Source organism: Bos mutus, chromosome 18, assembly GCF_027580195.1.
Source record: "Bos mutus isolate GX-2022 chromosome 18, NWIPB_WYAK_1.1, whole genome shotgun sequence".
NCBI classification, from domain to species: domain Eukaryota; kingdom Metazoa; phylum Chordata; class Mammalia; order Artiodactyla; family Bovidae; genus Bos; species Bos mutus.
Genome location: NC_091634.1, coordinates 14,783,723 through 14,798,067, shown reverse-complemented (window position 1 = coordinate 14,798,067; position 14,345 = coordinate 14,783,723). Strand labels below are relative to the sequence as shown.

The following is a 14,345-nucleotide window of genomic DNA, read 5'->3' as shown; positions in this document are numbered from 1 at the left end:
TGGAGCTCAGGACACAGGTGTGGAGTTCCTCCACTTGACAGAGATTCCCTCAGCACCACCACCAGCCAGCCCTGCCCTGGGCACTGAGGAACTGCAGTAAATACAGCAGAGAGGCCCGTGGGACCGTGGGGAAGGCAGACAGTACATAGATGGCCTAGCAGATTGTGCACTGTGGTACATGATGACAAGGTGGAACAGAAAGCGAGGAAGAGATACGTGTGGGCGTGGTGAGATGCTTAGACCAGATAGTCAAGGGCGGTGTCGCTCAGAACATTTGAGTAAAGGGCCTAAAGAAGATGAGAGAAGGAGCCATGGGGACGTGTGGAAGAATGTTCCAGGGGAAGGGAACAACCTGTGCAGAAGTCCTGAGGCAGGAAAGTGCCTGGTACAGTCACTTAGTGGTCGTGAAACCTTGGATGACTTCTCTCAGAGCTTCCGTTCCCTCCGTGGGATCCCAGTCTCTCAGGACCGTGGCGTAGGCTTGGTGAGGCTGCCCATATAAAGTGGGCAGTGCTGGGCCTGGCCCTTGGGGAGAGCCCACAGTTAGCCTTTGGCAGGGGTCTCAGTTTCCCGTCCCTTTGTCACATTCCAGTCAGCCCTGTTAATTTTGGCCCAGCGTGAGGTTCACAGCCACAGATGGGCCTTTCTCTGACCTCACATGTGCAGGCCGCATGGGTATTCAGTCCTGGGCCCAGCCCCTCACAGAGCTGCCTGTTGGACACTCAGGCCCAAGGACCTTATCATCTGGAGGAAGGGGCAGAGGCCAGCAAGCTTTGCCTTGCTCCTTCCAGAGGCCCTTCCTGGGACTTCCCTGGTGGTCCAGTGGCGAAGACTCCACACTCCCAGTGCAGGGAGCCTGGGTTCGATCCCTGGTCAGGGAACTAGGTCCCACATGCCACAACTAAGAGCCAACACAGCCAAATAAATATATTTTTTAATTTAAAAAAACAAGCAAAGGCCCTTCCTGCCGTGGCAGCAGAGGAGTCACACAGCCCAAAAGTAGTAAGGACAATAGTAATAAGAATAGTTAACACTTTCAGCACATATTCCTGACATGTGCTGTTCCAAGTGTTTTATATTCATTGACCTTTCACAGCCTCTCAGTAGGCCCTTGATGTGGATTCCATGATCCCCATTCTACAGATGAAGATTCTCGGGGCCTAGGGAGATAACCGCTTGTCGGGGTCCACAGTGGTAGAGCCAGAGTAGGAACCCAGACTGTCTGCGTCTCCAGCCCATGCTCTTAACCTCTAGCCACTCACTCTAGGGCTGAGTTTGAATCCTGGCCCTGTGACCAGACAGCCTGGGGTTCAGTTGAGCTCTGCCACTTACCAGCCTTGTGGCCTTAGGCAGATGGCTTCACGCCTCCATTACTTCATCTGTGAGATAGACCTGTATTGTCTGCACGCTGTCTCCAGGAAAGGCGGGAAGGCTCCCCTGGACTGGCACACACGAGCTGGTAGCCCACGGCTGCAGGGCAGCGAGTGTCTCTGAGCGGGAGGTGCTGTGATGATGCTGAGGTCGTGGCTGTCACTCTTTGCCGAGAGGTCAGAGGGCCATGCTGGGGAGTGAAGGTCAAGCTCACGGACAGAGTTCTGTCCTGCTGTCACGCACTCGTGTCTTGGGGGCCAGAGCTTGGGGCCCAGGCTGTTTTCCAAGCCAGCTGGCTGGCCCGCCCCAGATGGCCACCCCCAGCCACCAGGGAGACAGAGTGGGCCCACGTCTCCCAGCAGATGGGACGGGAGCATTGGCAGCGCCAAGCTTCCCGCCAGGGTGGGAACAGACCGGAGCTGGGCTTTGGTACTGCACACCAGAACGTCAGCCTCACCCACCCTGAGCTTGGAAAGGACAAGCTCCAGGTCCAGGCCAGGGCAGCCCTGCCCTGAGCCCCTGGCAGGATACAGGAACTGCCAGCAGCCAGGGGCTCCCTGGCCCAGTGGGTTCCCTTTGGCTCCCAAACATGACTTTTTGACAGCCTTAGTTTTGTTAGGGTTAGAGGTTTGGATTCTTTTTTTTCTTTATTGAAAAAAGTAACAGTCACTCATTAAGAATTTAAATGAATACACAGTAGAAAAGGAAGAATCTTGTATTGAGTGCAGAAAACAAGGGGAGTAGTGAACCTCATTTGGGACCTCACTTGTGTTCAGGGGGTACCTCCGTTGGTGAGATGTAATCTCCAGAACATACTGTTAAGTGAGGGGAAAAAACAAACTGTAGCCTTCTAATAAGGTTAAATTTTCTTTACGTTTTTAACAACACATGTGGTTTTGTGTAAATGCATTTGTGTACTGTGACAACAGCTAGTGTATTGAGTGCTCACTTGGTGCAGATAGAGTGGTAATAAGCACTGTATACATTTTTCTTACTGAATTTATTTTTTTGACTGTGCTGGGTCTTCACTGGGGCTTTCAGGCTTTCTCTAGTTGTGGGAATCAGGGCTACTCTTGGTTATGGTGCACGGGCTTCTCATTGTGATGGCTTCTCTTGTTGCGGTTCCTGGGCTCTAGAGCACGGGCTCAGTAGTTGTGACACACGGGCTCAGTCGGTCTGAGGCATATGGGAGCCTCTGGGATCAGAGATTGAACCCACGTCTCCTGCATTGGCAGGCGAATTCTTACCACTGAGCCACCAGCAAAGCCCTTTGTATTGAATCTTTACAACCCTTTTTGGCAGGCACTGTTATTCCCCATTTTGTCGGTAAAAGGCACAGAGAAATTCAGCAGCTTGCCAGAGTCACACAACTGGAAAAGGGGGAGAGCCAGGATTTGAACTGAGGCGGACCGATTCCCAAGGGACCTCCCAGAAAGAATGCCGGGAGAGTGGAGCAGCTCGGAGGAGGGCAGGGGCGCTTCTGAGTTGGAGGCTGGTGGAGAACAGCCTGCGCGGGTGGGGACCTCCTTGCTGGCGTGGCCCTGAGGCCCTTTAACAGCTCAGTGAGATGACGCCAGGTGTCATCAAGGGTCTTGCAGGCCGAGTGGTGGGTGTAGATTTTATTGGGAGAGAGATGGACTGCTGTCAGCGCCTTCTGCGCAGAGGAGAGACATGATCTGACTCAAGCTGCTCTGGGAAGAATGGACTGGAGTCAGGTGGTGGCAGAGCGGGCGCAGGGAGACCAGGAGAAGGCTGCTGTCACAATCCAGGTAGGACAGGACCAGGTGGAGGGCGGAGGTGGCCGCACGTTGCAGCCTGCCAATGCCCTACTTATTATCCCTAGCAGAGAAGTACAATCTGGGAGCTTTTCAACTGGTGGCTTTTGGTCAAGTCTTCAGAGCCAAAAATGTGAACATAGGCCACCTGTCTCCAGGGCGGAAGAAAACAAGGACTTCTGAGCTTGTCTCCAGCAGAGGGCGCTGTGGGACAGTGTCCGCAGGATTCAAAGGCACTGATCCTGTGGGTCCATGAGTGGAAATTCACAATCCCAGGGCCACCCAGATTGACAGAGAAAGCATCCATATCATAGCTTTTCATGATCTATTTCAAGACTATCCTGCCTGTGATAAGAGAGAGTTGTTTGTTTATTACTGGGAACTCCCAACCATGAGATCATCTCCTCCTTTCCACGCATGCCTCTTGCCCAGGTCCTGTTTGGCAAGGGCAGGCTGTGTGTTTAGAGGCAGTGTTGTGACATGTTCTTTTTGCTGTCTCTCGCGTCTGTTGACTTAGGGTGAGTGTGTTTTTCCAGTTAACGCTGAGCCGCCTCAGTCTTTTAAACTGTAGCCCATGTGTGTTTCAGGTGCTCATGGCAGTCCCCTCGGGGGAGGATTTTTTTCCCTGTCCTGCTGTAGACCAGGGAGTCATCTTGCAGTGACGCTAGAGCTGCGGTGCCTCGCCCAGGACATGGCGTAGCCCGGCGGCCAGCAGTGCTCTGTGGACGGGAGCCTGAGCTAGAGTCAGTAAGGACGCACTCAGACGAGGCTGGCGTGTGTAAATGGGCACAGCCACTTGGAAAACTGCTTGGCAGTTCCATAAAAGTGAAAATTAACATGCCTGGTGACTCAGCAATTCCTCTCCTAGGTATAAACCCAGACGCAAATGTGTTCATGTGCTCTGAGAGGTGCTTCTGTGAATGTTCCTAACAACACTGTTCGCAGTTGTCAAACACTGGAAGCAGCTTCCACGCTCATCAGCAGTAGGATGGATTAAATCCATCATGGTAGAAACGGCAGCCTCTTGCAGCAACCTAGTCCCATCTCATAGCTGTGGCATTGTGAGAAAGAGGCCAGATAGAAATTAATACAAACATATGAAGCTCAGAAACAGGCAGAAATAAATCATGGTGTGAAGCATTAGGATAGGATTGCTCTTGTTCTTGTTTAGTCACTGAGTGGTCCCTGACTCTTTGCAGCCCCATGCATGCACTATAGCACAAAGCCAGACTCCTTTGTCCATGCATTTCTCCAGGCAAGAATGCTGGGGTGGTTGCCGTTGCCTTCTCCAGGGGATCTTCCTGACCCAGGGATCGAACCCGCGTCTGGCTCACTGGCAGGTGAAGTCTTTCCCACTGAGCCACTAGGGAAGCCTTAGGGTTGCTTTTGACACAAAAGAGTTTTTTGGAGACTGGTAATATGTTTCTTCATCTGGGTGGTGATTACCTAGATACTCACTCTGTGTTAATTCCTTGAGCTGTACTTACACGTCTGGTGTACTCTTCTGGAGTACATTATATTTCAGAGGGAAAAATTACTCAGAAAAATCATGAGCTCTAGAGACGTCACACCTAGGGTGGAATCCTGGTTCAGCCACTTAGCTGTGGTGACCTTGGATAAGGCACCCAGCCTCTTAGAGCTTCAGTTTTCTTATCAGTAAAAGGGAGATAGTAACGTTCCCCTCCCCAACAGACCTGTACATATACTGGTAGTTATAACTACTCTCATGGCCAAATACAGTGCAATTGAACTGTGCTTTCATAAATGTGACTTGTTATTAAGATATATCTGTTAGAAATTACTTTGTCTGCAAAGTAACAGAAAACATGACTATAGCTAAAACAAATACAGGGTTATTTTAATTATCTAACAGGAAATCTGGAGGTAGGAAGTGGCAGGGACTGGCTTCTATGTGATTTTGTTGTTGTTGTCTCATTCCTAATGATCCCAGGGTGGCTGTCGCAGCTCCAGACGTCTTATCCTCATACCAGCGCCCTTAGAAAAAAATGAGCAGGTGGGAAGGGGCTTTTTTAACCAGGGAAGAAAATCTTTCACCAGGAAAGAGAATCTGCCACAGATGTCTTTCCCAAGCTGAATTTCCTTCTCATTTCATGGTCTGGATCTAGTCACATGGCTACCTGTAGGAGAAACTTGGAAAGCAGCCTCTGGGGAAGGGGAATGCGATGGCTGTGATTGCCTCGACTAAAGGTTTTGTTTTGTTAAGCAATTTAGACAATGTGTATTTCACAATTTACTGTTACATTCCATCAGGATGTTTGTTATGACAGTCCAGCAGCTAAAACGTGTATCTTTGGAAAAAAGCTTCAAATGCTTAGTTTCATAACATATAAATATAATGCACATAACAAAGATATAGCAAGAAACTTCCACCCACCCACAAATTGGAAAAGACCCTGATGCTGGGAAAGGCTGAGGGCAGGAGAAGAGCGTGACAGAGGATGAGATAGTTGGATGGCAACATGGACTCAGTAGACATGAGTTGGAGCAAACTCCGGGAGATGGTGGAAGACAGGGGAGCCTGGGCATGCTGCAGTCCATGGGGTCGCAGAGTCAGACACGACTGAGTGACTGAACAACAGCAACAACCCAGAAATTGCTATATTCATCATTTCTGAAACACCTCTGTATTGGCCACGATGCTTTCAGCTCTAGGAAAACTTAAGTTTGTCAAGTGCCAGGTAGTAACTGCCTTAGGTTCTGTGGGGCACGTGGTCTTCTTCAGACTATTGAACTCTGCTAATGTAGTGTGCAGGCAGCCACAGGTAAAACAAATGAGTGTTTTTTTATTAATGTTCTAATAAAACTTGACTTTATAGACACTTAAGTTTGAATATCATATCCTTTTTACATCACACGATATTAATTTTTTCAACCATTTAGAAATGTAAAATATTGCAGGCAGTGGACCCGATCCAAATCACCCGTGGAAGCGTACACCCCAACCAAAGCAAGGCACTGCAGCAGTGAAGTGAGGGGTGAATGCTGGTAGCCAGGCTTTTATTTATTCATTTTGCAGCACAGTTCAAAAAACACAAATTATAATGATGATAGGATCTAACATAGAGCTCTTCCTGCGTCTCAAACACTTATTCTAAGGACTTCAAAAATATTAACTCATGTACACCTCAGAGCAATCCTAACACACTGTTATTATCACTTCCTTTTTATGGAAAAGGGAACTGAGGCACGGAGAGGTTGAGTGCATGCCTCGTGCTAGAATCTGAGCCTGGGCAGTTGGAGTCCTCAGTCCACGCTCTTAACCTCTGTGTCATGTTGCTTCTACTAGAAAGATAAAGGTAGTGAAGACCATGTAGGGTTCTCATATAATTCAACTGCAGTGTAAATTGCAATCTGCTAAATATCAGTTCAGTTCTGCAACCTGCTAAAACAACACTAACATATTTCTCTCTGTGGTATTGCTCTTTTATTGTATAGGGTGTTTTCAGCTTTTTTAAAAAATTAACGTTGTTTAGTTGCAGAGGCATACCTGACTCTTTTGTGATCCCACAGATTGTAGCCTACCAGGCTCCTCTCTGTCCATGGGATTTCCCAGGCAAGGATACTGGAGTGGGTTGCCATTTCCTTTTCCACTGACTAAAGGTTTTAAAATCTGACTGCACATCAGAATTTCCTGAGAAGTATTAAAAGAGAATAGGTATGTAAATATACAGTTACATAAGTGTGTGTATACTGCACACATATATGCATACATACACACAAGCCTGGGCCTCACCACCAACCAGCTGAATCAGGGCCATTGGTGGTGGTTTTGACAGGAAACCAGTGCTTCAGTTCAAGACCCACAATGGTGCTGGTGTCTGGGGCAGGCAGGTGTCTTACCTAAGAGTGTGTGGTAATAGACTTCCCTGGTGGCTCAGACGGTAAAGAATCCGCCTGCAATGCAGGAGACTCAGGTTCGATCCCTGGGTCAGGAAGATCCCCTGGAGAAGGGAATGGCTACCAACTCCAGTTTTCTTGCCTGGAGAATTCCATAGACAGAGGAACCTGGTGGGCTCCAGTCCATGGTGTCTCAAAGAGTTGGGCATGAGTAAGCAACTAAGTACACATTATGGTAATACATGTACATGTGTTATTGTGATAACAACAGTAAAAGTGTTTGTCAGCGGGCCCACATTGTAGTGCCTATTTTATTCACTAAACCTTTTATTACCTGAACATAATCCACCTCCCCACCTGCGTATCAGCTCCAGGAAGACAGGGGTCTTTGTTTTTTCACCACACTAAAGATGGCGCTGGGACAGTATTTGTTGAACAAATAAAGGCTGTTCCATCCATTGTCCCAACACTCCCTGGAAGCTGAGGTGTAGCAATAGGAAGTCACTTGGTCAAGATGTCACAGCCAAGGGCAGCAAGTTCAAGTTCATTCAGACCCAGTGCTTTCCGGCCCCAGAGTCCAAGCTTCTGACCATCACACATGCTGCTGTGAGAAAAGAACAGCCTCGTGGGCCTTCTCTCGTTCCTTCCCGCGTCCTGAGAGCCTCGTCTCCCCCTTCTCCCTGGAGCAGCTCACCACCTTGCGGGGCTCCATCCTGGAGGACGCCACACCCACCGCCATGAAGCACGGGACCGGGCGGGGCCTGCCCCTGCGGGACGCCCTGGAGTACGTCATCCCCGAGCTCAACATCCACTGCCTGCGCCTGGCTCTCAACACTCCCAAGGTGACGGAGCAGCTGCTGAAGCTCGACGAGCAAGGGGTGAGCCGGGGCCCGGCAGGGGTGGGGACGCAGGGGCAGCAGCCTGCAGCCCCACTGCCCGACCCTCTTCCGTCTCACTTTTTTTTTTCCTCCAAAGAACAGAAACCCACTCAGGCTAGTTCCAGTAAGAGGAGGGACCTTGTATCAAGTTCTAGGGCTGCCAGGAGCCGGCACGTGACTGCTGGGGCTCCCAGGGGAGATAGTCTAGGACTGAGGCAGCCACTGGGTCCCCGTGTGTGTCAGTGCTTCCGCTCCCTCGCTGCATACTGCCTCCCACAGCTCCCAGAGGTGCTATTAGGATGAGAGCCTTGTACAGGCCCCGGCTAGCTGACCCTCAGTCCCAGAAGAGCCTCTCCCAACCCTACGCTTAGGTCACGTGACTGTCTGTGGTCCAGTGACCAGGGCATCAGGGACACATGAAACAAACATGGCTATCAGGGCTCTCCCCCCAAGAAATAACGTCGACCCCACTGAGCTCTCCAGAACGGCCTTTTGCAGAACCCTAGCCAGTTCCAGCCCACCTACTGTGGGAAGCCGGCCAGGGTGACCATCTTTCCCTCGAGAGAGCGCCACCCTCCACCCTGTAGAAAGCCTGGGTGTGGTGGCGGTGCCCCTTGCAGCGCCCCTCTGGAAACCCGGAGAGGGAGAGAGACGGCCAGAACATGCCCCCACACCTCTTTTCTTCTCTGACTGTGGCACTGAACCCCCACGTAACCCCAGCAGCCGGGGAGAGCCCCCTCTGTCCCACGCCCTCTTCCATCTCTGCCTGGCCTGCCTCCCTGACACCGCTCTCGCCTCTGCAGCTCTGCCGGAAGCACAAAGTGGGCATCCTCTACTGCAAGGCCGGCCAGAGCTCGGAGGAAGAGATGTACAACAACGAGGAGGCCGGCCCAGCCTTCGAAGAGTTCCTCTCCCTCATCGGGGAGAAGGTCTGCCTGAAGGGCTTCACCAAGTACGCTGCCCAGCTGGACGTCAAGAGTAAGTGGCCACAGTGGGTGGCCTGGCGGGAGGAGCCCTGACCAGCCCACTTATCCCACAGGCCTACGGTCCAAAGGCCTGGTGGTACCCTGGGGAGGACGCAGGGCAGCGGGCATTCGAGGACTTGGCTGGTAACAGTGTGGGTGGTGCAGGCACTCTGGATAAGAGTGTTGCGTATTCTAGTAAAGCCTGAAGATTGTCCTGCTGTGTCTCAGCACCTGCACTCCCAGACATGTGCTCTGAGATCCCGAGCACGTGCGTGCCCAGAGGGGTCCTGAGGGGGTCACAGCCACAGATACCTGCTTGGTGCCCACTGTGCCCAAGGACCCCAGGAAACACAGTGCTCCTGGCCAGTCTCCCAGATGACAGCCACCTGGAGGTCACCTGGCCCTGGTGCTGGCCAACCATGGCTTCAGTGACCTCACCTGTCACAGCTTATCCCCTGGGATGTCAGCCCACAAGAACAGGCATTCCTCAGTCTGTTCTATTGCTTCTTCCCTCGCACCTACAAGTAAGTAAAGCTGGGGTCCTAAGGGGCTGAGGCAGAGGCCTCCGAGGTGAGTGTGACACCCTGGAGTCAGTCGCAGCACGGCCTGGGGTTCCCTGAGACATGCAGCAGGAACCAGCTCCTGGTGTCCTGCCTGGACAGGAAGGAGCGACTCAAGGTGATAGAAGGAAATATGGGGAACCTAAGCTTGTATTGGGCCCAGGCCTGGACAACAGTGTGACCTGAGAGGGGTGAGTTGGAATAAAATAGACAAGGAACAAGAAATGCGTTCCAAGAAAAAGAAACAGCACATGTGAAAGCCCTGAGGTCCCAAGGCTTCAGGGAATAAATGGGAAGGACGAACTGAGGGAGGCCGGCAGGGGCCTCACATGCAGGACCTTCACTGCTAAAGATTAGTGATTTGGGTCTCCTTCCTATAAGAATTTTGAAACTTATAAGAGGCAGCATTGAATACTATTAAGAAAACATTCAGGAAACTTCCCTCACGGTTCACTGGCTAAGACTCCACACTTCCAGTGCAGGGGGCACAGGTTCAATCCCTGGTCGGGGAACTAGGATCCCACACGCCAAGTGGCCCAGAAAACAACAAAAAAGAACGACGCGTGGCATGTCCAGAATTTTTTAAAAAAGAAAACACTCTGGAGTCAGAAAGTCTGAGTTCCAGTTCAAGCCCCCACCACTCACTGCAGCGTGTAAGCCATGGGGTGAGTCACTCCATCCGTGTGCCTCAGTTTCCCCCTTGGAGTCCACAATCAGGTGGATTTCTCCCCAGTCATAACACCCTGCCGTTAGAGAAGAACGTGTCTTGACACTCAGGATTATCATTTCCTCCTTCATAGTTTGGCAATCTGTATATGCATCTCTGAATAATATAATCCGTTTTGCTTGTTTGGGGATATAAAGTGAATGGAATTACACAGTTTGTGCTCCTTTGTGTCTGGCATCTTTCGTTCAGCATTGCATTTGTAGGGTTTGCCCACGTGGTGGCTGTGACTCATTCATTTTCATGGCTGTGTGTTTTTCCACAGTGTGAATTGTATATCCCTGGGATTGACATATTGAGAATAGTTGTACCCGTATCCTGGGGCACTCATGTATGATTTCTCTAGGCTGTGATCCTAGAAGATAAAGTGCTTGGGTCATCAGTGAAGCCCGTCTTCAGGTTCAGTAACTATTACTCAGGTTTTCCGAAGTGACCGTACCAATTTACACACCTCACCAGCTGCACAAAGGGTTCTGGTTGCTCCACACCCTCACCAGCCCTTGGCATTGTCAGACTTTGAAATGTTTACCAGTCTGGTGGGTGCTTAATATAAGATTTCCTTTTTATCTGAATGTACTGAAATTTTATTGTTGTTGCTGTTGTTGTTATTGCGGCTGTGTGACATGTGGGATCTTAGTTCCCCAACCAGGAATCAAACCCACATGCCCTGCATTGGAAAGACGAGAGTCTTAACTACCGGACCACCAGGCACATCTCTAAATTTACTGAGCTTTAAAGGGTGAAGTTAAATGAAAACATCAACTTAAAAACTAACACAGATGGCATGTGGGACATGGCAGGAGCCCAGAGGCTTTGGAGACGTGGTGCTTAACTGGTGTTTCTGTTTCAGCTGACTCCACGGGAACCCACTCCCTCTACACAACGTACCAGGACTACGAGATCATGTTCCACGTCTCCACCCTGCTCCCGTACACCCCCAACAACAGGCAGCAGGTCAGTGGGGCCCAGGGTGGGGGCTCCAAGTGACTTCTGGTTGATGCACAGGGAACCCAAGGCAGCTTCCCTCTCGACAGCCTCTGGCTGGCTGCCGGTCCAGCACCAGCTCTCCTGGTGCCGACTCATGCAGCAGGTGGAGGCCTTCAACCCTGGAGGCCCTCTCCACCACGGTCTCATCACCTGGGGCTTGGGGACTAGATCAGGTGTCATTCGATGTCACTCTTTTGTTCTGGCTATTCCTTGGCCACCCGGCTACCCCAGCTCCTCTCAAGGGTCTCTTGAGTCATCAGGAGTCCTGTGGAGAAGACCCAAGTGGATCAGTCAACATTATTTTGACTGCAAGTGACAGAGTACAGATCGAATTGAGTAAAAGCAAAAAATGAGATTTACCGAGTTATATAATTCTCAAGTATAATTCCAATACTTTGGCTACCTGATACCAAGAGCTGACTCATTGAAAACACCCTGATTCTGGGAAAGACCGAGGGCAGGAGGAGAAGGGGGTGACAGAGGATGAGATGGGATGAGATGGTTGGATGGCATCACTGACTCAATGGACATGAGTTTGAGCAAGCTCCGGAGATGGTGAAGGACAGGGAGGCCTGGGCATGCTGCAGTACATGGGGTCGCAAAGAGTCAGACACGACTGAGCCACTGAACAACTGTCAAGTACTGGGAGAGGGCTAGCTTTAGGTATGGCTGGATCCAGGGGCTCAGACAGTGTCAGGAGTTCTTCCCATTTCTCACCTCTGCTTTTATTCTTAGTGGTTATATTCACAGATCTTCCCAAGGAGTGGCAGCCCTCACCTTACATCCCACCAGCTTAGCTCCCTCAGGAGAAAGAGAGCTCTGCCTTGCAAGTGTCCCAAAAATGTTTCCGGGCTGAATCTCATTGCACCACCCACTTGCCAGGCCCAGGGCAGGGATAGAATAGACTGATTGGCCAAACCTGAAGCATGTGCCCACCCCTAGAGAGGGCCAGTGGGAGGTGCTTTCCCAAAGGGGATGGACACGGCTGCCTGGAGGAGGAGGAGGTGCTAGGTGGGCACAACAGCTGCTATGTGCTGCCAGGGCCTCCTCTCCTGGACACGCCATGTGTGTCCAGGAGCTGTTTCTCATGAACAGAAACCCCACAGGCTTTTGATGGTTTAGGAAGTGTACGTATTTTTTCCTGTTGGTACGGGGTTTCCCAGGTGACTCAGTGGTAAAGAATACACCTGCAGGAAACCTAGGTTCGATTCCTGGGTCAGGAAGATGGTCTGGAGTAAGAAGTACAGCCCACTCCAGTATTCTTGCCTGAAGAATCCCATGGACAGAGGAGTTTGGCGGGCTGCAGTCCATGGGGTCACAGAGTCGGACACAGCTGAGCGCACACACCACACCACCGCAGGTGGCAGTGTGCATTCTGCCGGCCAAAATGGTCAAACGTCAGTGATGTCTAGAAAGTTCACTAGTAGCAGCCGTAAGAGCATTGCTCTCATTGAGCCCCAGTTGGCGTTCTCCGTCTGCCACTTCCTCACTGTGTCATCTCACCTCCCTAGGCCTCGGGTCCCTGCTCCGAAATGGGCAGAACGATAGCACCCATATCTCAGGGTCGTGGGGAAGGGACCCTGCCCTTGTGTGTGAAAACAGAGCTCATGGCAGGGCCCGGCACAGGAGGCACGTGAGAAGCAGCTGAACATGCTCCTGGAGGCGTGGTGGGGCAAGCCTGGGTTGTGGGGCCAAGCAGAAGTGGGTTCAGGTCACAGCTCCTCCCTCCATGACTCTGGACTGAGGGCAAGACGTTTAACCCCCATGAACCTAACTTTTCTCATCAACAAAAGGAGGTCTGATGAATTAATACCTCACAGGACTTGTTGTAAAGATGAAATGAGGTTACAGCTTTCATATGTGGGTGTAAGACGCCTGGTTCAGGGCTGGTCACAATAAATGGGTACTTAAGCAGTTTAGTTTAATCCTGTGTAAAACACACAGAGGGCCAGCGGTTCAGCAGCATGTATTGTGCCGCTGAGTGTGACCAGATTTCACACTCCCGGCCACCTCACGTAGAGTTGCATGCAACTCCCCCGTCAGCGGGAATTCTAACGGTTACATGAAGGCTAAACTTCTGTACCTAAGAACAATGTGGGCTTCCCTGGACATCCAGTGATTGAGACTCTGCACTTCCACTGCAGGGGGCGTGGGTTCGATCCCTGGCTGGGAAGCTAAATCCCACATGCCCACACGGTCTGGCCAAAAAAAAGAACAATGTAATTTTAGCAAGGAAGTAAAATGTAAGAGTACATCATCACCTTTAAAGATGACAGTTTTTCTCAGAGGCCATGACAGGCAGGGGGGAAATGATGGGGTTCCTGTGAGCTGATCTGAGGCTATCACCCCAGCCTTCTCAACTCAGGTAGCCAGAGATGGGCCCTGCCAGCAGTCTTGAGGCTGCCTCTACCAGTGTCCATGAATGTGACCTTGAGCAAGTCAAAAGCTGCCAGACCATGCTGTCCTCCAGCTGACGTTTCTTGAGCACCTGCTGTGTGCCAGGCCCTGCTCTAGGCACTGAGGATAAAGCACCTGGCAGTGAACAAAGCAGACAAAATCCTTGTTCTCCAGGAGTTGCCACGTTAGTGGGAAAAGACAGAAACAAAAGGAAGAGGGGCAGCTGCTTGTTAAGATGAGTGTGGACGAGTAACACACTGTTACTCGAGTAACGGGCAGAAAAGCGGAGGGGGTGACATCATGGGTAAGACAGTCAAGGCCTCATGGGAGGGTGACATTTCAGCCCAGACCTGAAGGAGGGCAGGCAGGAGCAAGCCATGTGAGGATCTGGGGGAAGAAGTTCCAGGCCTCAGGATGGTCCTCGGGAGCCTCAGGAAAGGAAAGGTTTCTGATTCATTCAAGGATTAGCAGGAGGCTGGTGTGGCTGGGGCAGAGAGGGAGTGTGGCAGGAGCCAGCAGAGAGGTGATGGGGCGGGTCATGAGCCTGGAGCCTACCCTGACGTTTTCATCTCCCCCGCCACTGTCTCCCCACCACCAGCTGCTGAGGAAGAGGCACATAGGCAACGACATCGTGACCATCATCTTCCAGGAGCCCGGGGCGCTGCCGTTCACCCCCAAGAACATCCGCTCCCACTTTCAGCATGTCTTCATCATTGTCCGGGCCCACAACCCCTGCACTGATAACGTCTGCTACAGGTACATGCCCCGCCCGCCCCCTGCACGCACAGGAAGTCAGGAAAGCTGGCTTCCAGCAGCCGGAGAGCGTGGGG

General features: G+C 51.3%; 1 protein-coding gene across 5 annotated transcripts in view; it reads left to right on the top strand.

The window, feature by feature from the left end:
* SIPA1L3 (signal induced proliferation associated 1 like 3) overlaps positions 1-14,345 on the top strand; it is a 253,512-nt gene that overhangs the window by 156,275 nt on the left and 82,892 nt on the right. For all 5 annotated transcript variants that reach the window (XM_070387808.1, XM_070387805.1, XM_070387806.1 and 2 more), the window contains 4 exons: positions 7,694-7,882; positions 8,686-8,860; positions 10,982-11,085; positions 14,114-14,271. In XM_070387808.1, the coding sequence (XP_070243909.1) occupies positions 7,694-7,882; positions 8,686-8,860; positions 10,982-11,085; positions 14,114-14,271 (626 nt within the window). The remainder of the gene's footprint in view (positions 1-7,693; positions 7,883-8,685; positions 8,861-10,981; positions 11,086-14,113; positions 14,272-14,345) is intronic.